Source organism: Pipra filicauda, unplaced genomic scaffold, assembly GCF_003945595.2.
Source record: "Pipra filicauda isolate LSUMZ 115617 unplaced genomic scaffold, ASM394559v2 scaffold321_size1097455_pilon, whole genome shotgun sequence".
Classification (NCBI taxonomy): Eukaryota; Metazoa; Chordata; class Aves; order Passeriformes; family Pipridae; genus Pipra; species Pipra filicauda.
Window position 1 is genome coordinate 775875 of NW_024104445.1, and position 16842 is coordinate 792716.

General features: G+C 60.5%; 1 protein-coding gene across 2 annotated transcripts in view; it reads right to left on the reverse strand.

The window, feature by feature from the left end:
* Positions 1–457: 457 nt before the first annotated feature.
* NIBAN2 (niban apoptosis regulator 2) overlaps positions 458–16842 on the reverse strand; it is a 30220-nt gene continuing 13835 nt past the window's right edge. The window contains exons 3-15 of one of the 2 annotated variants that reach the window (XM_039383735.1): positions 13629–13757; positions 13401–13506; positions 11944–12039; positions 11783–11854; positions 7789–7904; positions 7606–7710; positions 6338–6500; positions 5781–5968; positions 5446–5601; positions 4660–4776; positions 4137–4244; positions 3924–4035; positions 458–3214 (exon numbers count right to left, since the gene is read on the reverse strand). In XM_039383735.1, the coding sequence (XP_039239669.1) occupies positions 1869–3214; positions 3924–4035; positions 4137–4244; positions 4660–4776; positions 5446–5601; positions 5781–5968; positions 6338–6500; positions 7606–7710; positions 7789–7904; positions 11783–11854; positions 11944–12039; positions 13401–13506; positions 13629–13757 (2814 nt within the window). In that variant the 3' untranslated portion in view covers positions 458–1868. The other variant, XM_039383736.1, reaches the window with a different exon arrangement.

A 16842-nucleotide genomic window follows, 5' to 3' on the forward strand; every position in this document is an offset into this window, starting at 1 on the left:
GAGGGGGTGCTGGGCATTTCCTTCCCCTCCCCACTTTTCGAGGAGGTTCATCCTGGCTGGAACGGGAATGGTCCGGTGACTTGCTGAGGAAGGGGACACGCTGGGGACAGGGCCCCCTGTCCTCCTGCCCCAGAGCTGCCCTGCACCAAGCCCCTCTTCACACAGTGCCTTCTGGGGATGCTGGGGGGGTCCTGCTGCCCCTCACCCACCCCCCTCCTGCCAGTGCTTCAGGGATGGGGTCGGAGCAGCCCCCAAGCCAGGGGGACAGTGCTGCTCCAGGTGCCTCTTGCTGCTTCCTCAGGACACCCCTTTTAATAAAATCATCTCAGTCACTCTGCTCCTGCTTCGTGTCACTGCTGGGTGCTCTCAGGATGTGACACCCCCTGGTCACAGTAGGAATTGGGGTCCCCAGCCCTACTCCCCAGGAGGGAGGTTCAGGAATAAGGACAGCCTCCTCTGGCTTTAAATAAAGCTTTCCCGTTTTATTAATTATTATAAGCATATCTTTAAACATTTGTATATCTTTCTTAATAAAATATCCTGGAAGAGACAGATTTTAAGTTTCCCAAAGCAAGGCACTTTTTTGGGGGGCCTCCCCGAGTGGGTTAGGCTGGGCACCCCCCCATGGGGCAGGAACTGGCACCTGAAGCACAGGTGAGTGTCGGGTGCTGGGCCCTGCTCGGTGCACACACGTGCACGTGTCTCACCCCCCTCCCCGAGTCCTGCAGACCCCCCCCAGCCCCAGGGCTTTTGGCATCCCTGTGGGGGGGCTGCAGCCGTCCCATCCCCCTCCCCACAGTGGGCAGGGCTGCTGGGGGGGGTCAGCAAACCACAACTCTTTGCTCGACCCTCACTGCAGGTGCCAAAACCCGCCAAGCCTGAGAGCTGGAGAAACGATCCGAGCACGGAAATGGGCAGCTCCAGAGGGCAAGGGCTGGGATCCCTCCACTGCACAGCAAGCTGAGCCTGGAGACAGCCCAGTCCTGCCAGGCACGGCTGGGGACACGGCGCGAGTGCCACCTTCCCCCAGAGATGTCACTCTGAACTTAAATAGCTGCTAGAAGACCCCGGGGTGAGGGTGACCTGTGAGCCCAGCTTGGGTGCCATGAGCCAAGCCTGTGTGCATGAGCCTAGCCTGGGTACCACAAGCCCACTCTGGGTGTGTGAGCCCAGCTTGGGTGCTGTGAGCCCAGCCTGGACAACATGAACCCAGCCCGGGTACCACAAGCCCAGCCTGGGTGCCATAAGCCTGGCCTGGATGCTGTGAGCCCAGCTTGGGTACCACGAGCCCGTGCTTGCCCCAGCTCTCACCCCCTCAGCAGCACTCCCCAGCATGGCTGTATCCCTGCCGTGCCCCTGCTTGTCCTCGCGTTTTCCACGATCCCCTGCAGCCCCCACTCCCACTGGCACTCCCGGAGCCGGCCGGGTGGGGTGGTGGTGAGCAAGCTCCCGGGAAACCCCTGGGATTGGGGCAGGGGATGACCCCGGGGCAGCCAGGAGTATCCCACACCCCCACCCCAAGTGGGGCGAGTGCCAGCCCCCCCCAGCAGCCCCAGGCACTTGTGCTGGGGGGCAGATAAAGCATCTCTTCAGTAAAGCATCTCTTCAGTAGAAAAGGAAATAAGGCAGAAGAAGGACAGAGCAGAGTGCAGGGGGTGCCCTGTGCCGGGCTGGGGCCACCCCTAGTCCGACCCGGTGGCTGTGGCCAGCCCCCCACGGCAGCGGGGACCCCCGGCAAGGCAGTAAGGTCTCGGTGTTCCCATCCCCTCCCTCTCCCGCGGCGCTGCTCTCCATCCCCGGCAGGGGTCCTATTCCCCCTCCCCAACCCCCAGCGTCCCCGGGGCCAGTCCACAGCGGGGGGGGCTGGGCTAGAACTCAGTCTGCATCCCCTCACCGCTCTCTGTGGTGCCCGTGGGCTGCGGGGGGCCCGGAGGGGTCACATCCTCGCCCGTCTCCTGGTCGCTGGGCCGGTGACGTTCTGTCCCGGCACTCTGGGCTCCGGGGGCAGGGGACGATGCTGGTGTGACGTGGGGCACCTCTGCTGGCACATCGGCTTTGGGGGATGCTGGTGCAGCGTGGGGCAGGCTGGGCTCTGCTGGGACGTTGGCTCCAGGTGATGCCAGCACGGATGATCTTGGTGTGGCGTGTGGCACCTCAGCCCCTGAGGGGACATCGGCTCTGGGCACAGGTGATGCCAGCAAGGATGATCTTGGTGTGGCCTGTGGCACAACAGCCCCTGATGGGACATCAGCTCCAGGGACAGGAGATGCTGGTGCAGGACGTTTTTCCCCAGCCCCTGATGGGATCTCAGCTCCGGGCACAGGAGATGCTGGTGCAGGACGTTGTTCCCCAGCCCCTGATGGGATCTCAGCTCCAGAGACAGGGGATGCTGGTGCAGGACGTTGTTCCCCAGCCCCTGATGGGATCTCAGCTCCAGAGACAGGGGATGCTGGTGCAGGACGTTTTGCTCCGGGGACAGGAGATGCTGGTGCAGGATGTTGTTCCCCAGCCCCTGATGGGATCTCAGCTCCGGGCACAGGAGATGCTGGTGCAGGACGTTGTTCCCCAGGCCCTGACGGGATCTCAGCTCCAGGGACAGGAGATGCTGGTGTGGCACGTTGCCCCCCAGCCCCTGCTGGGCCCTCAGCTCTGGGCACAGGCGGCGCTGGTGCAACACGTCTCATCCCAGCCCCGGACGGGGCCTCGGCTCCAGGCGATGCCGGTGTGGGGCGGTGCAGCTCATCCCCTTCACTGGCAGGACCTCGGGGGGTGACACCCCCCGGCACAGACCCTGTCACCCCCTCCTCGCCGGCGCCGCCCTCCCGCGTGGCATCGGTGCCGTTCGTCAGCTGCTCCTCCTCCTCCTCCTCCCCGGCACCGTCCCCGGGGCTCTCCTGTGCCAGCGCCTCCCGGATCTCCTTCACCCCACCCGGGGAGCTGGGTGGCACTCCGGGATCCTGCAGCTCCCGCGGCTCGGTGCCCATCTCGTAGGGCAGGGTCCCCTCGTCGTCCTGGATCACCGACACCACCTGCCTGGCCCTGCGGCGCCGGTCGCCCTGCCCGGCCGGCTCGGGCTCGGGCTGCCCCGGGTACTCCTCGCCCCAGTCGATGGGGATGCCCTCGCCCAGCAGGTGCAGGTTGGGGTCGCTGTTGTGTAGGACCATGCTGTCCCGGTACAGGTTGTGCTTGCGCTGCACCGCCGCCTCCTTCACGGCTGGGGGGGAGCAGAGCGGGGTCAGGGGGGCTGCGGGCACTCGCCAGCCTGGGGCACCTCTGCCAGTCCTCCCCGTGGGGACAGGGAGTGGGGTCTGGAGCTGGGCAAGGGGGTTCAGCGTCCCACCCACTGCTCAAAGCTGATGCTGGGGCAGCCCCAGTACCCTGAACAGGGTCACCCTTCCTTGTGCAGCCCCCAGCATCCTGAACAGGGTCACCCTCTCCTCACAGAGCCCCCAGCACCCTCTACAGGGTCACCCCTCCTTGTGCAGCCCCCAGGACCCTGCACAGGGTCACCCCTCCTTGTGCAGCCCCTGAGACCCTGTACAGGGTCACCCCTTCTTGTAAGCCCCCAGCACCCTGAACAGGGTCACCCCTTCTTGTGCAGCCCCCAGCACCCTGAATAGGGTCACCCCCTCCTCACAGAGCCCCCTGCACCCTCTACAGGGTCATCCCTCCTTGTGCAGCCCCCAGCACCCTGCACAGGGTCACCCCCTCCTCATAGAGCTCCCAGTACCCTTCACTAGGTCACCTCCCCTTGTACAGAACCCAGCACCCTGCACGGGGGTCACCCCCTCTTCATCCAACCTCCAGCACCCTGTTTGGGGTCTCCCCCTTCTTGTACAGCACCCTGCAGAGGGGGTCACCCCCTCCTCACACAGCCCCCAGCACGGGGTCACCCCTCCTCACACAGGTGCCAGGGACCCTACCTTGCATGATGTCCTTCATGACTGACTGCAGCACCACCTCCTCGTAGGTGTTCTCCACCAGGATGAAGCTGGCAAAGTCCTCAAAGATCAGCTCCTGAAACTTGGCCAGTTCCTGCCGGGAGAACGGGCGGCTCAGCCCGGGTGGGAGGGACACTCCAGCCCCTCTGCAGGGAGAGGTGGTCCCTCCCCACACCCCAGACTTTGCCCTCTTACCCCCTTGCAGGTGGGTGCCAGCTTCTTCAGCAGGAAGGGGATGGTGATCTGCAGCAGGGCCTCCCTGAAGAACTTCTTCCTCACCGTGCTGCTGTCGTAGTCGAATTTCTGCAGGGTGAGTGAGAGGGTGCCCCAGGGCACAGAGGGCTGAGGGCTGGCAGCCCCCTGAGCTCAGGGACAAACCCCCAAGTTTTGCCTCCTCCCCGCCCCCCATTTGTAGAGGAGTGAACAGACTCCTCTGCCCTCACATCCCTCTTTCCCAGCTGCTTCCCAGGGTGCCTGAGCCTGGGGAGAAGCCAACTCCTCCGTGGCTGCCTGAAGGAAGGTTTGGGGGCCAATCTGAACCCTGGGTGGCTTTTACAGTGACAGGGACCTGGCTCCTCCAGGGGATTTCCCCCTCTCCATGAAAACCTCAATATAGAGAAGTATTTCCCCAGAAGACTTTTGTTGAAGCGGATACCATCACTCCTGGCATCTTCCCTGGCCCTGGGACAAGGCCACTGCAGGCCACCAAAGGCCTCACCTTGAGCACCCTCTCGAGGATGCGCTGGATGGACTTGCACAGGTCGTCCTTGCCCTGCAGCTTCCCCAGCTCCTGGTGCAGCAGCGTCTCGAAGGTGTGCACGGCATCATCCATTTGCTGGGAGCAGAGGAATGGGGTCAGCGTGGGGGGGGAACCAAAGGGACCAGCTACAGGGATGGGCAGGGGGCTCTGGGGGCAGTGACACCCCAAAATGAGCCTTATCACAGAATCCCAGACTGGTTTGGGTTGGAAGGACCTTAAAGATTATCTTGTACCACCCTCTACTATCCCAGGTTGCTCCAAGCCCTGTCCAACCTGGCCTTGGATGCTTCCAGGGATGGGGCAGCCACAGCTTTTCTGGGCAACCTGTGCCAGGGCCTCCCCACCCTCACAGGGAAGAATTTATTTTTAATATCCAACAGGCAAATATCCTTCACTCTGGGAGGGTCCCTGACAGCCCAGCGTGGCATCCACAGCCTCCATCACAAGGACCAAGGGTGTTGGAGGAAGAGGGTGCTCAAAGCTCATCTTCCTACACCCCACTCCAGTTTGGCTGGATCAGATCCCAGAACTGGGCTCCTGGCCTTGTTGGTGCCGGTGGGCTCAGTGGCAGAGGGGCAGCTGTGGTGTGATGCCCAAGCCTGGGAGCTGCCCACCCTCAGGATTGATCCACCCTTAGCTGTGTGCCTGAGACAGGACAGACATCCCAGCCAAACCCTGCCTGGGCTCCCCGGCCCTCTGTGCCCAGCCCAGGGGGGCACGGGAGGAGCCCAGTCCCCATCCCACCTGTCTCATGTGGATCTGGGCCCTCTGCTTGAAGACAGACGTGCTGGAGACATCGAATCGCTGCTGGAGACCCTCCAGCTTCAGCTGGTCCATCTTCTCATAGCACGACTGCATCTTCACGGGGTGGAAGGCCAGGTGGGACAGCTTCTCCATGTACTGGGGACAAAGCCAGGCTCAGCAGGGTGGGACAGCCTCTCCACGTACTCACGGGAAAAAATTCCCCCGTATTTTCCCAGCCTGGGGTCCCCCAGCGCTGCCCACACTGGGGAGGGCAGCAGGAGTGGCCCTGTCACCCCTGAGCCCACCAGCCAGCAAGGAGCACTGCCGGGTCTCACCTCCACCAGCTTCTCCAGGCCACCCTCGTTGACGACGTTCATGTTCATGTCCGTCACCTCCTTGAAGAACACCTCCCTCACCTCGGCAAAGCCCTGGCTCGTGGGGGTCATCAGGGCCTCCAGGATGGAGGAGATGTAGGGCTGGACGTGGTTTCTCACACAGACCTCTGCTTTGGGCAGCACGAAGGCTGGAGGGAGCAGGGAGAAGCATGGTGAGGCTCCTCTCTGCCCTGCCAGCTCCTCACATCAGGTCCTAAACCCACCCCATGGAGAAGGACCCAGAAGGCTCCCACTGGCAGGACAACCCTTCTTGGAGAGGGCCCCTGGTCTGTACTGAACCCATTCCTACCATACTTGAAGGGGTGACTTCCCACCTTGTCCCCACCTCCTGGGACAACGCCAGTGAAGGACATGCACCCCAAAACTGTGCCTGGTGGCACCTCCCCAAGGGTTCCAAGAGCTGCACCCGGGAACAGCCACACCCTGGTGGAACAGGGGGAATGCCACCCCAGGAGCTGGCCGTGGACACATCCATGCACATCCCTGCGGGGCTGCACCTCGGATCTTGCTGGCCAGGTGCTCCTTGGAGGTGATGATCTGGTCCATGTCGGTGCGGATGGTGCTCTCCAGCCGGGGCCGCTCCTGCTCACACCGCGCCCTGGCAGCGTCGTACTGGGCCTGGGTCTGCTCATAGACCATCCTGTACACGGCATCTGAGATCTGGGGGGACATGGACAGCTGGGCTGGTCACCCGCCTGCCCCCTCCACCTCCAGCTGCCCCCCCAGCCATCCCCTGCAGGACCAGCCCAGCCTCTCCCCCTGCCCTGACAGGACTCTGCCTCGCAGCCTGGCAGTAGGTTGCCGTGCATGGACCCCCCCAAGCTGGGTGAGATGAAGCTCCTGTGGTGCAGAAGCTGCTTCAAAGTGGTGCTGGAGGGGCACAGAGTTGAGCCTCGAGCAGAAAACCTGCCCCAGGCGGGTCTGGGGAGGCTGCATGTCCAGGGATGCTGCAGATTTGGGGATGCTGCATGTCTGGAGGGCTGCAGGGCTGGGGATGATGGTGGCCCAGGGCTGCTCCATGTCCAGGGATGCTGCAGGGCTGGAGATGCTGTTGGTCCAGGGATACTGGTGGTCCAGGCAGGAGAGCCCCTGAGCCCATTGGAAAGCTGTGCACTGCCTGCTCAGCCTGCCTGGGCTCTCAGGAGCCAACCCCACGTGCAGGATGGAGCCACTCGCTGAAGTCTCACACTCACTTTGCAGCCAAATGCCGGGATTTTGGGGCTGGCAGGAAGCAGAGCCATCCCCTTCTCCCTCCCTTGGGCTTCCCAGCTTTGCAGTTAAGACCACAGCTACTGAGAAAGCAGTGTTTATGTGTTTTCAGGCTGCTCCAGTGGCCCATTACCAGCCTGGTGGTAATTATGTGCCGGGTTTTAAGGTTTTACCAGGCAGTTTTGAAGAGCCCTCAGTGTTTCGCAAGGGTCTGGGCTGGATTTAGCCTGCGCTGCTCTAAAAATGGCTCACTAAAAATAGCCAGGACAAGCTTTGCTCCGGGGCTGGGCTTCCTCCTGTTTGCTTCCCTGGCCCCGGGGACGAGGCAGAGCAGGCAGGGCTGGGCAGGGCTGGGCAGGGGCACAGCTTTAAAAAGCCACTGTGGAGAAAGGACGGATTCTTTGGAGGGGGCCGGGAGAGGGGGCAGGAAAGCTGGTGGGCAGCGGGCCCGGCAGGGAGGGGAGGAAGGAAGCACTGCAGCCCCCAAAGCTGGGACTGCAGGCAGGGGCAGGGACAGCAGTGGTGATACCCTCCCCCAGCAATCCCAGCCCCACACCTGGATCCAGGTCCGCTGGCGCTCCGGAGCCTTCCCCTTCAGCCGGGGGCCGATGGTGCTCCTGAGCTCGGGCAGCAGCTCCTCCATCACCAGGTTGCTCAGGACCTGCAAGGCAGGAGGTTTTGGGGGCCCTGCTCGGCCCCCACGTGCCCCCAGAGCCCGGGGTGGGACAGAGGAGCTCACCTGGGTCTCGTTGCCGCACAGCATGTCCCAGGTGCCGAACTGCTCCTTGGCCTGGCGGTACATGCGCACGGCGTCCGTGAAGGCTGGAGCCTCCACCCTGGAGTCCTCAGAGATCCCTGGAGAGGGCAGGGGGGGGCATGAGTGGGCAGCCTGGCACCCCCAGGGAGTTTGCAGCACCCCAGTACACCTTGGCAGGGCATCCCTGCAGTCCCCCATGCCCTCGGAGCTGTGCGAGGAGCTCGGGGATGTCACCAGGACTGGGGGTCCCCAGGACACTGTCTCTGACTGAGGGGGCAGCAGTGGTTGGAGGTCTCCTATTCTGTCCAGATTAACCCCTCCAGAGCCAGACTGAGGGCAGGGAGGCACCCAGGAGCAGGGGTTTGGTAGGATGGGGGGCTCAGTGACCCCCAATGGTGCCCGGGGACCTTGGGGCACAGGGACCCCCAATGATGTGAGGACCCGAGGGCTTGGTGAGCCCTGAAGGCACAGCAGGAGTAGGGGCTCGGCAGGATGGGGGGCTCAGTGATCCCTAATGGTACATGAAACCCTGGGGGCTCGGTGAGCTCCAAAGGCACAGCAGGAGCAGGGGGTCAGCAGGATGGGGGGCTGAGTGACCCCTCACACTGCTTGGGGACCAGTGAGCCCCCCAGCACCACGGACAGGGCAGCTGGGGGGACTGGAGTAAAGGGGGGGCCCTGAAGGGAGCAGAACAGCTCAGGAGGAAGAGGAAAGTGGTCAAGAGGCATCAGGAATGAGTCAGGGCCCCGTCCCCAGGCAGCTGGGCTGACCCCGAGGTGAGTCACTGCAGCACAGCTCACGGGGTCACCAGCACGAGGGGGCTCAGACGTCACCCCCACCCTCCCCCAGCACCCATCAGGAGGAGGGGCAGGGTGCTGGGAGCCCGTGGTCACATCCCATGTGGAGGAGGAGGAGGAAGAGATGGGGACAGTGTGCAGGCAGGACAGCCCAAGAGCTGTCCCACATGTCCCACACACGTCCCTGCCTTGTCCCAGCCTGCCCAGGCTGTGGAGGTGCCTCACAGCCAGAGAAACACCCCTGGGATGAACCCCCAGCACCCAACTGCCCTCCCCATGCCCAGACCCCTGGCAGGAGGGAAGCAGGATGGATGTGAGCCCTGTCAGGGTGACCTGTCCCCCAGCAGAGGCTCTGGGAGAGCATCCCTGCAGTGATGAGAGCAGAGGGTCACAGCACATCCCTGCACCACCCAGGACACCCAGGGATGGGCTTTCCCTTCCCAGGAGGGACAGCCCGGGGCAGGGAGCGGATCTTTCCCACTGCACACAGACTTTTGTAAGATGATTACAATTAACTCCAAGCCTAAGCAGCTTTTCCTAAGGGGCAGCTTAATATACGGGGGGGAAAAACACTGAGAAAGTCAAATCTGTCCCTTCTCAGGGCTCAGGGGGAGCCAGAGCCAGGCTGAGCTCCTCCATCCATAGATCCCAGCAGCTCAGCATCCCCTCCCAGCTGGGACAGCTTGGCACGAGCTTCAGTCCCCAGCCAGAGCTGCTACAGATCATCCTCCAAATCCTGCAGAGAGTGGGGCAGGATTCACCCCACAAAAAGCCTCCTGGATCTGCCCCCCCCCCCCAGAGTCACTCACCCCAGGCCAAGCCTGGGGACGTCCCTGAGTCTGTCCCAAGCCCTGTGCCCTGTCCAGGGACAAGCAGGGCTGAGAGAAGCCCCTGTGCCACTTCATGGGGCAAATTTAATGAGTTTGCTTCATTAATATGTGTTTTAGGGCATGGAGTGACAGGACAAGGGGGAATGGCTTCCCACTGCCAGAGGACAGGTTAGGTGGGATATTGGGATGAAATTGTTCCCTGTGAGGGTGGGGAGGCCCTGGCACAGGTTGCCCAGAGAAGCTGTGGCTGCCCCATCCCTGGAAGTGTCCAAGGCCAGGTTGGAGCAACCTGGGCTAGTGGGAGATGTCCCTGCCCGTGGCAGGGGGTGGAAACAAGATGATCTTTAAGGTCCCTTCCCACTCAAACCATCCTTAACAAGGGGCAAGACCCTCAGGGTAGGCACTGCCCCAGCCCCATGTGACACCAAACAGGGCAAGGGACACTTTTGGAGCAGCCAAGGGCTCCAGGGACACGAGGCTGGGCACTGTGTGTGTGAGGAACAGTGTTGCACATCCCCAGTCCTTCCAGCAGAGCTGGTGTTACAGAAATACAGCCTGAGAAGGGGAGGTGAAAATTCCCACAAGGCTCACAACCAGAGGCAGAAACAGAGCCTCTAATTTAGGGATAAAAAAAAATGAAAAGTGCTCAACAACAACAACAAAAGAGCTTTCATGGAATATGAAACAGTATCCCAGAGCTCAGGAGCAGTGAGGGGCAGGAAGAACAATCTCACAGAGAAATCAGGGCTGTAGGAATGCAGAAGTTCCCCAGCACTGAGCCCTCCCTGCCCACTGCCCACCCCAGGAAGGTTTTTCCATCACATGCTGAGGAGAAGGAGAGGGAGGAGAGGATTTATTGGCACAGCTCTGGCAAGGAGCAGGGGTGGTGGAGGAGCTCACACCTCCCCTGTCTCTCACAGCAGCACTTTGGGTGCTGGGAGGGAGTTAAAGATCATAAATTGGGGTTTTGTTAGCAGGAGATTAATTCCTCTTTTACCCAGAGCTGGTTTGGCTCACAGTGCCCTGGTGTTGTGGGTCCTGGGGTGCTGAGTTGCATCCAGAAATGATGCTCAGGCACAATCCCAAGAGGGATGGAGGGGTCACTGCATCCACCCCCCCCAAAGGAGCCAGGTCCTGGGTGGGCTGAGGGGGCACACTCAGCCCAACGAGACTGGACACTCCCAGCACAAGAAAATAAAAAAGCAAAATAGATTTCAGGAGATTTAATCTATCATGGGAGGATGGAAACTCCCACTGAAACCCAGGCACCGGATCCCACCCCTTTACTCTGCTCCCTAAACAGCAGCTCTGGCAAAATCAAGGCAAAATTCAGGCTATACAGAGCTCCCAGGACTGCAAAAAGCACTTACAAAATAGGCAGCATTGCTCTTTGCCCACTAAAAGACCCGATTTTGAGCAGGTTTCAGCTCTGGCACCTCCCTCCCCAGGAAACTTCTCCCCATCCCAGGCAGGGCCAGGACCTGGGGCTCAGCCCAGGAGCTCCCAGGCCACAGCCAAGCAGGAAAATCGTGTTTTCCTGCCAGAGTATTGCTGACGTGGGAGGCAGGTCCTGCCTCCTCCCCGGCCACGCAGCCCCCGCCCCTCTGCCCACAGCCCTGGCTGCCCTCGGTGGGGTTTGGGATTTGGGGTTTGATGACTGTCTTACTAAGTATTTTCTACCTCAGGGTGGAAAATAGGCATGAGGGCAGCTCTTGAGTCAGCCTCTGTGCTGGCTCTGCAAATGCTTGCAGCCCTGGGCAGGTATCCCCAGGGGCAGGGGGACGGAGCTGGGCACAGGGATGCTCCAGCAGCTGGATGTTCCTGCTCTGCCCACGCTCCAAGGGGCAGATAAAGGGCTCAACCACAGAATCGTGGAATGGTTTGGGTTGGAAAGAACATTAAAGATCATCTTGTTCCAACCCCTCTGCCATGGGCAGGGACACCTTCCACTAGCCCAGGTTGCTCCAAGCCCCGGCCAACCTGGTCGTGGACACTTCCAGGGATCCAGGGGCAGCCACAGCTGCTCTGGGCAACCTGTGCCATGGCCTCCCCACCCTCACAGGGAAGAATTTCTACCCAATATCCCTTCCAATCCTGCCCTCTGGCAGTGGGAAACCAATCCCCTTGTCCTTTCCCCCCAGCCCTTTCCATCTCTCCTGGAGCCCCTTCAGTCACTGTGAGATGCTCTAAGACCTCCCCGGAGCATTTCCTTGCCCAGCAGCTCCCACCCGACTCCTCCTCTTGACCTCCAAATCATCATCTTTGGCCCCAAAACCCAACCCTAGCCAGCCAACCCAGAGCAGGGGGACAATGCTGTCCCCACCCCGTGTCCCCCCCAGCCCCGCTCACCGTTGTTGCAGTGCCGGACGCAGTCCTGGAACACCGCTCGCCACTTGTCCTGCTCCTTGCCCGTCATCACACCCCCCAGCCCCGCTCACCGTTGTTGCAGTGCCGGACGCAGTCCTGGAACACCGCTCGCCACTTGTCCTGCTCCTTGCCCGTCATCACACAGAAATAGTAGTGCCTGGCATAGGGGTGCCAGAGGATGAGGGGGAAATCCGTGGGGCACTTCAGGATGGGGGAGTGCCCTGATTTGGGTGTCACACCTGCAGAGAGGGGAGGACGCTCTGAGGAGGAGGTGGGGCGGGATAGGGGTGGGGGTGTCCATCTCCTTCCCACAGCGTCGTTGCTGGGAATTGTGACAGAAAGAAAAAAGTGGAAAAAGAGCCTTGCTCTTCCAAAAAGGATATTAGGAGTGAAAAGTGAGAAATGGAATTAAAAGTCATTAAGATCTCCATGGTTTTCATGGAGCCACGGACCTGTTTTCCTTCTTTCCCTGGTGGCTGTGGCAGGAGCTGAGCGGCAGAGTGTTCACATCCCACTGGGGGGAATGGGGCTGTTCTCCTTCCCTGCACCCCCACATCCCAAAAGTACTCCTTCCCAAAGGTCCCCAAGGATGCTCCACCCTAAAACCGCCCTTTACAGAAGGTCCTTATGGATGCTACACCCCAAAACCACCTTTTCCAGAAGACCCTCAGGGATTCTACACCCTAAAATGATCCCTTCCTGAAGGTCTTCAAGGATGCTGCACCCCAAAACCACCCCTTTCTGAAGGTCCTCTGGGATTCTACACCCCAAAACAACCCCTTCCTGAAGGTCTCCAGGGATGCTACACCCCAAAACAAACCTTTCCAAAAGGTCCCCACGGATGCTACACCCCAAAATCACCCAATCACCCTTTTCTGAAAGTCCTCAAGGATGCTACATCCCAAACCCACCTTTTCCAGAAGACCCTCAGGGATTCTACACCCTAAAATGACCCCTTACAGAAGGTCCTCAGGGGTTCTACATCCCAAAACTGCACCTTCCTGAAGGTCTTCTAGGATCCTACACACCAAAACCACCCTTTCCAGAAGGTCCTAAGGGATTCTACACCCTAAAACAACCCCTTCTAGAAGGTTTACAGGGATGTTACACCCCAAAAAACTACCTCACCCCTTCCCAAACATCCTCAGGGATGCTACACCCCAAAACCTCCCTTTTCAAAGGTCCCAAGGGATGTTATACCCCCAACTCACCTTTTCCAGGAGGCCCTCAGGGATTCTACACCCTAAAATGACCCCTTACAGAAGGTTCCCAGGGATGCTACACCCCAAAACTACACCTTCCTGAAGGTCTTCCAGGATCTACACACCAAAACCACCCTTTCCTGAAGGTCCTCAGGGATGCTACACCTCAAAACCACCCTTTCCTGAAGGTCCTCAGGGATGCTACACCCCAAAACCACCCCTTCCTGAAGGTCTTCCAGGATCCTACACACCACAACCACCCTTTTCTGAAAGTCCTCAGGGATGCCCACATCCCAACACCACCCTTTCCAGAAGGCATCACGCACCCCAAACCCCCCCCTCCTTCCCACAGGTGCCCAGGGGGTGCCCAGCAGCGTCAGGGGGTGCAGGGGGCTCACCAGGCAGGCTGTTGTTCACCAGCTCCAGGTACTGCTCCACGGAGGTGAGCACCTTGTAGCCGGCGCTGTTGACCAGCACACGGGGCGGCAGCTCCCGCTCGTAGGCCTGGGCGGGAGGAGGAGGTGGTCACGGATGAGGGGGAGCATCCACGGCCACCCCACCACGTCTGGGGGTCCCCTCAGGAGCTGTCCCCACTGGAGATGGGCAGAAGGGGGGGTTCTCCTCACCAGTTTGTTCTCGTAGAGGACCAGGCCGTAGTTGTGCGGGACGACGCAGAACCGGTTCCGCCACTTCTTGTTCTCCTCGATGTACTGGAAGATGTTGCCCGAGTAGATGACATGGTCCTCCAGAGGGACCTGGGGGAGCAGACAGAGAGGTGGGAGGCACAGGGGGGTCGGTGAGGGGCAGCTCTGGCTCGGGGAGCTCAGCCAGGTCCGTTTGTGGTGGTTGGGTGGGTGTTGCTGCACTAGGGCTGTGCTGAGGGTCTCCAAGTTCACCACTGGATCATGTCCTGCAGCACCGAAAATTTGAGTGCCTGAATAGGTGTGCCTGGGTGACAGCTTTGAGTCACCAGAAAACCCCAGAGAGGCTGCTCATGTCACCACTGGAGTCACACGTGGTGGCGTTCACCACGCTCTGGTCACAGCCCTGCCCCTCCATCTCCATCCTGGGGGACACACCAAGCTCAGCTGAGCAACCTGAGCTCCCCTGGCTGAGTGGCAGGTTGGAGAAGAGCCCTCCAGCAGCAATTCCCAGCCCCAGCTCCTGCAGTTTCCATGGCTTGGGGCAGTGGGGACCGTCTGTGGCACTGCTGGCGAGTGGGCATCAGCAGGAAGGTCCTGCCAGAGGCATCTGCAGATGGCAGGAACCCAGCCCTGCTCTGCTGGGTCTCCAGATGGGACAGAAAAGAGGAAAAGTAAGAAGCCACCCCATAGGGCTCAGCATCAGCTGGTGTTTAGATGTTCTGGACATCATGGAGGACCAGCAACAGCTCTAAATGAGGAGAGATTTAGATGGGATATGGGGAAGGAATTCCTCTCTGGGAGGGTGGGGAGGCCCTGGTACGGGTTGCCCAGAGAAGCTGTGGCTGCCCCTGGATCCGTGGAAGTGTCCAAGGCCAGGCTGGATGGTGGAAAGTCTCATGGGAGGTGTCCCTGCCCATGGCAGGGGGTGGAACCGGATGAGCTTCAAGGTCCCTTCCAACCCAAACCATTCCATCATTCCACAGTACGATTCTATGACAGGAACAGGCCAAGGACATCCCTCCTCCCCTCTCCCCCCCCCAGAGCAGCCCCTCCCTGTGTCTCCAGCCCCTCTTGGCCCCCAGGCCGCAGCGTTGACACCATCCCAAACACAGCCTGCCTGGGGGAGCCAAGAATCTGTCCCAGGAATTTTTATGATCCCAGGAACATAAACAAGAGCCGAGAGCTCTCGTGAGGGCTCGAGTGTCTGGCGGCCGCCTCTGCTGCCGTGGCCACCCACCATCCACCACGGTGGCCATCAGGAGGGACCATGACACAGAACCTGGACCCTCCTGGAGGAACTTTTCCCACTCTTCTCTCTGCTTCCCATCTCCTGGTTCCCAGGAACCTCACTCACTGCCTTCCCCAAGCCCTGCACTCCCCCCCGACCACACACCCACCTTGGGCTGGGGGAGGTCTGACAGCAGCTTGGCTGACAGCACCTCACTGCTCCTTAGGGCTTTCCAAAGCCCTTGGAAGAGGGAGGAGAAGCCCAAACTAAGCCCTGCAGGGCTGAGGGACTGCAGGAGGCAGGAGAATCTGAGTCCCAAGGCCACCAGCAGGATGGGGACAGAAAGGAGCTGCCAGCTCTGGGAGCCTCCATCAGTGTCTCCCCAGGGTGGCACATCCAAGGAGAATGAGCCCCCCCAAACTGGCTCTGAAACCACTGCCCAGGGCACACTGAGCCAGGTAGAGCAGCTGCTGGTGGACTAAAACCCAGGCTGAGCCCTGCCATGGCTCCAGGGGACCCTCAGCTCAGGGCCAGCAGCACCCTGGGAGCCCCAGCACAGCCATCCCCTCCTGACACACCCTCCTCGCCCCAGGGAGGCACCAAGGTGGCACCTCCCAACTCCAGCAGGTATTTGGGACAGGTAGGTATGTGCCAAATTGTGGGGATGGGCAAGGAGGGAGCCCCTGGGCTGCCCACATCCCTGTCATGGGGCTGGGGAATGGCAGCTTTGGGGCTGCCATGGGAGCAGAGGGTGTCAGGGATGGTTTTCCAGAGGCTCTGGATGGGGACACATGGGTTGTTGGAGAGACCAGAGGCAGAGATATTTATTCCATATTCTCATTGCTCTTGAGTCTTGCTGGTGTTTCAGATGATCACAGCCCTGCTGTCCCCCTCTGCCCAGTAGGGCCATCAGGTCTCATTGCACTGCATCCCCACAGAGACCACAAAAAAAGGCCAATAAATAACTAACATTTAAAAATCCCAAGTGCCACATCCCAGCTGGACCTGCCTGAGGACAGGCAGGATGCCACCCTCCATCTCTAGACATCCACAACTTTCTGGGCACGTCTGGGGAGCAGAGGGTCCATCTGGAGGAGATGATCACCCAGCTCCTCGCAGAGCCACCCCACAGACTGGTCCCTACAGTGTCTGGAGCACTGGGACATCCCAGTGGCACTGCTGGGATCCTGGGAGGGGAGGGGCAGCAGACAGGACACTGAGCAAGAGGAATGTCCTATTTATACACGGGTGTTTTCCAAGCCTTGCACGGTGTCCCTGACCTCCCGACCTTGCTGCTGTTGCTCAGACATTCCTGGGCTGCTCGAAGCAACAACCTGGGGATGGAGGTACCTCCCGGGGAGTAGGAGCTAAAGGCATCTGCTGAATTCCAAGGAAGCCAAGGGACACGGTGCTGAGGACACTGGGTGCCTGGTTCCTCCACAGGAACCTCCCCTCCTTTATTTTTCCTAACAAACCCAGCACCCAGAGGAGGTGGGTCAGGGACACAACTGCTGTGAGCACCCAGGGCTTGAGCGTGATCTCACCGAGGTATTTTTGAGATTTCTAACAAAAGCACCCCCTTTAAGCCCCAGACAAGAGCAGAAGCCTCTCTCCATGTGCAATCACATCTCCTCCTGCTTTCAAGGAGCACCCAGGGGACAGTGGCTCCACGGAGGATCCCAAGCCCTGTCTGATGAGCACCCCCTTTCCGTTTGCATCTGCCTTTGGAGGTGAGAGGAAAGGGCAGGATCTCCCCCCCACGGGTGCCAGAGCCACAAGCTCCATCTCCAAGGGAGACCTTTAGCCCAGGCAGGAGACACGTGGCTGCTGGAGATGAGACTTGGAGCCAGCTCCGCTTCCCCCACAGGGTCAGGGACATCTGCCAGGTGTTTCCTACTCCTCCCTGGGAATTTGCCCGGGCTGGAGCATCACTCGCACTCAGGAGCAGGAGACAAACAGCCTGGCACA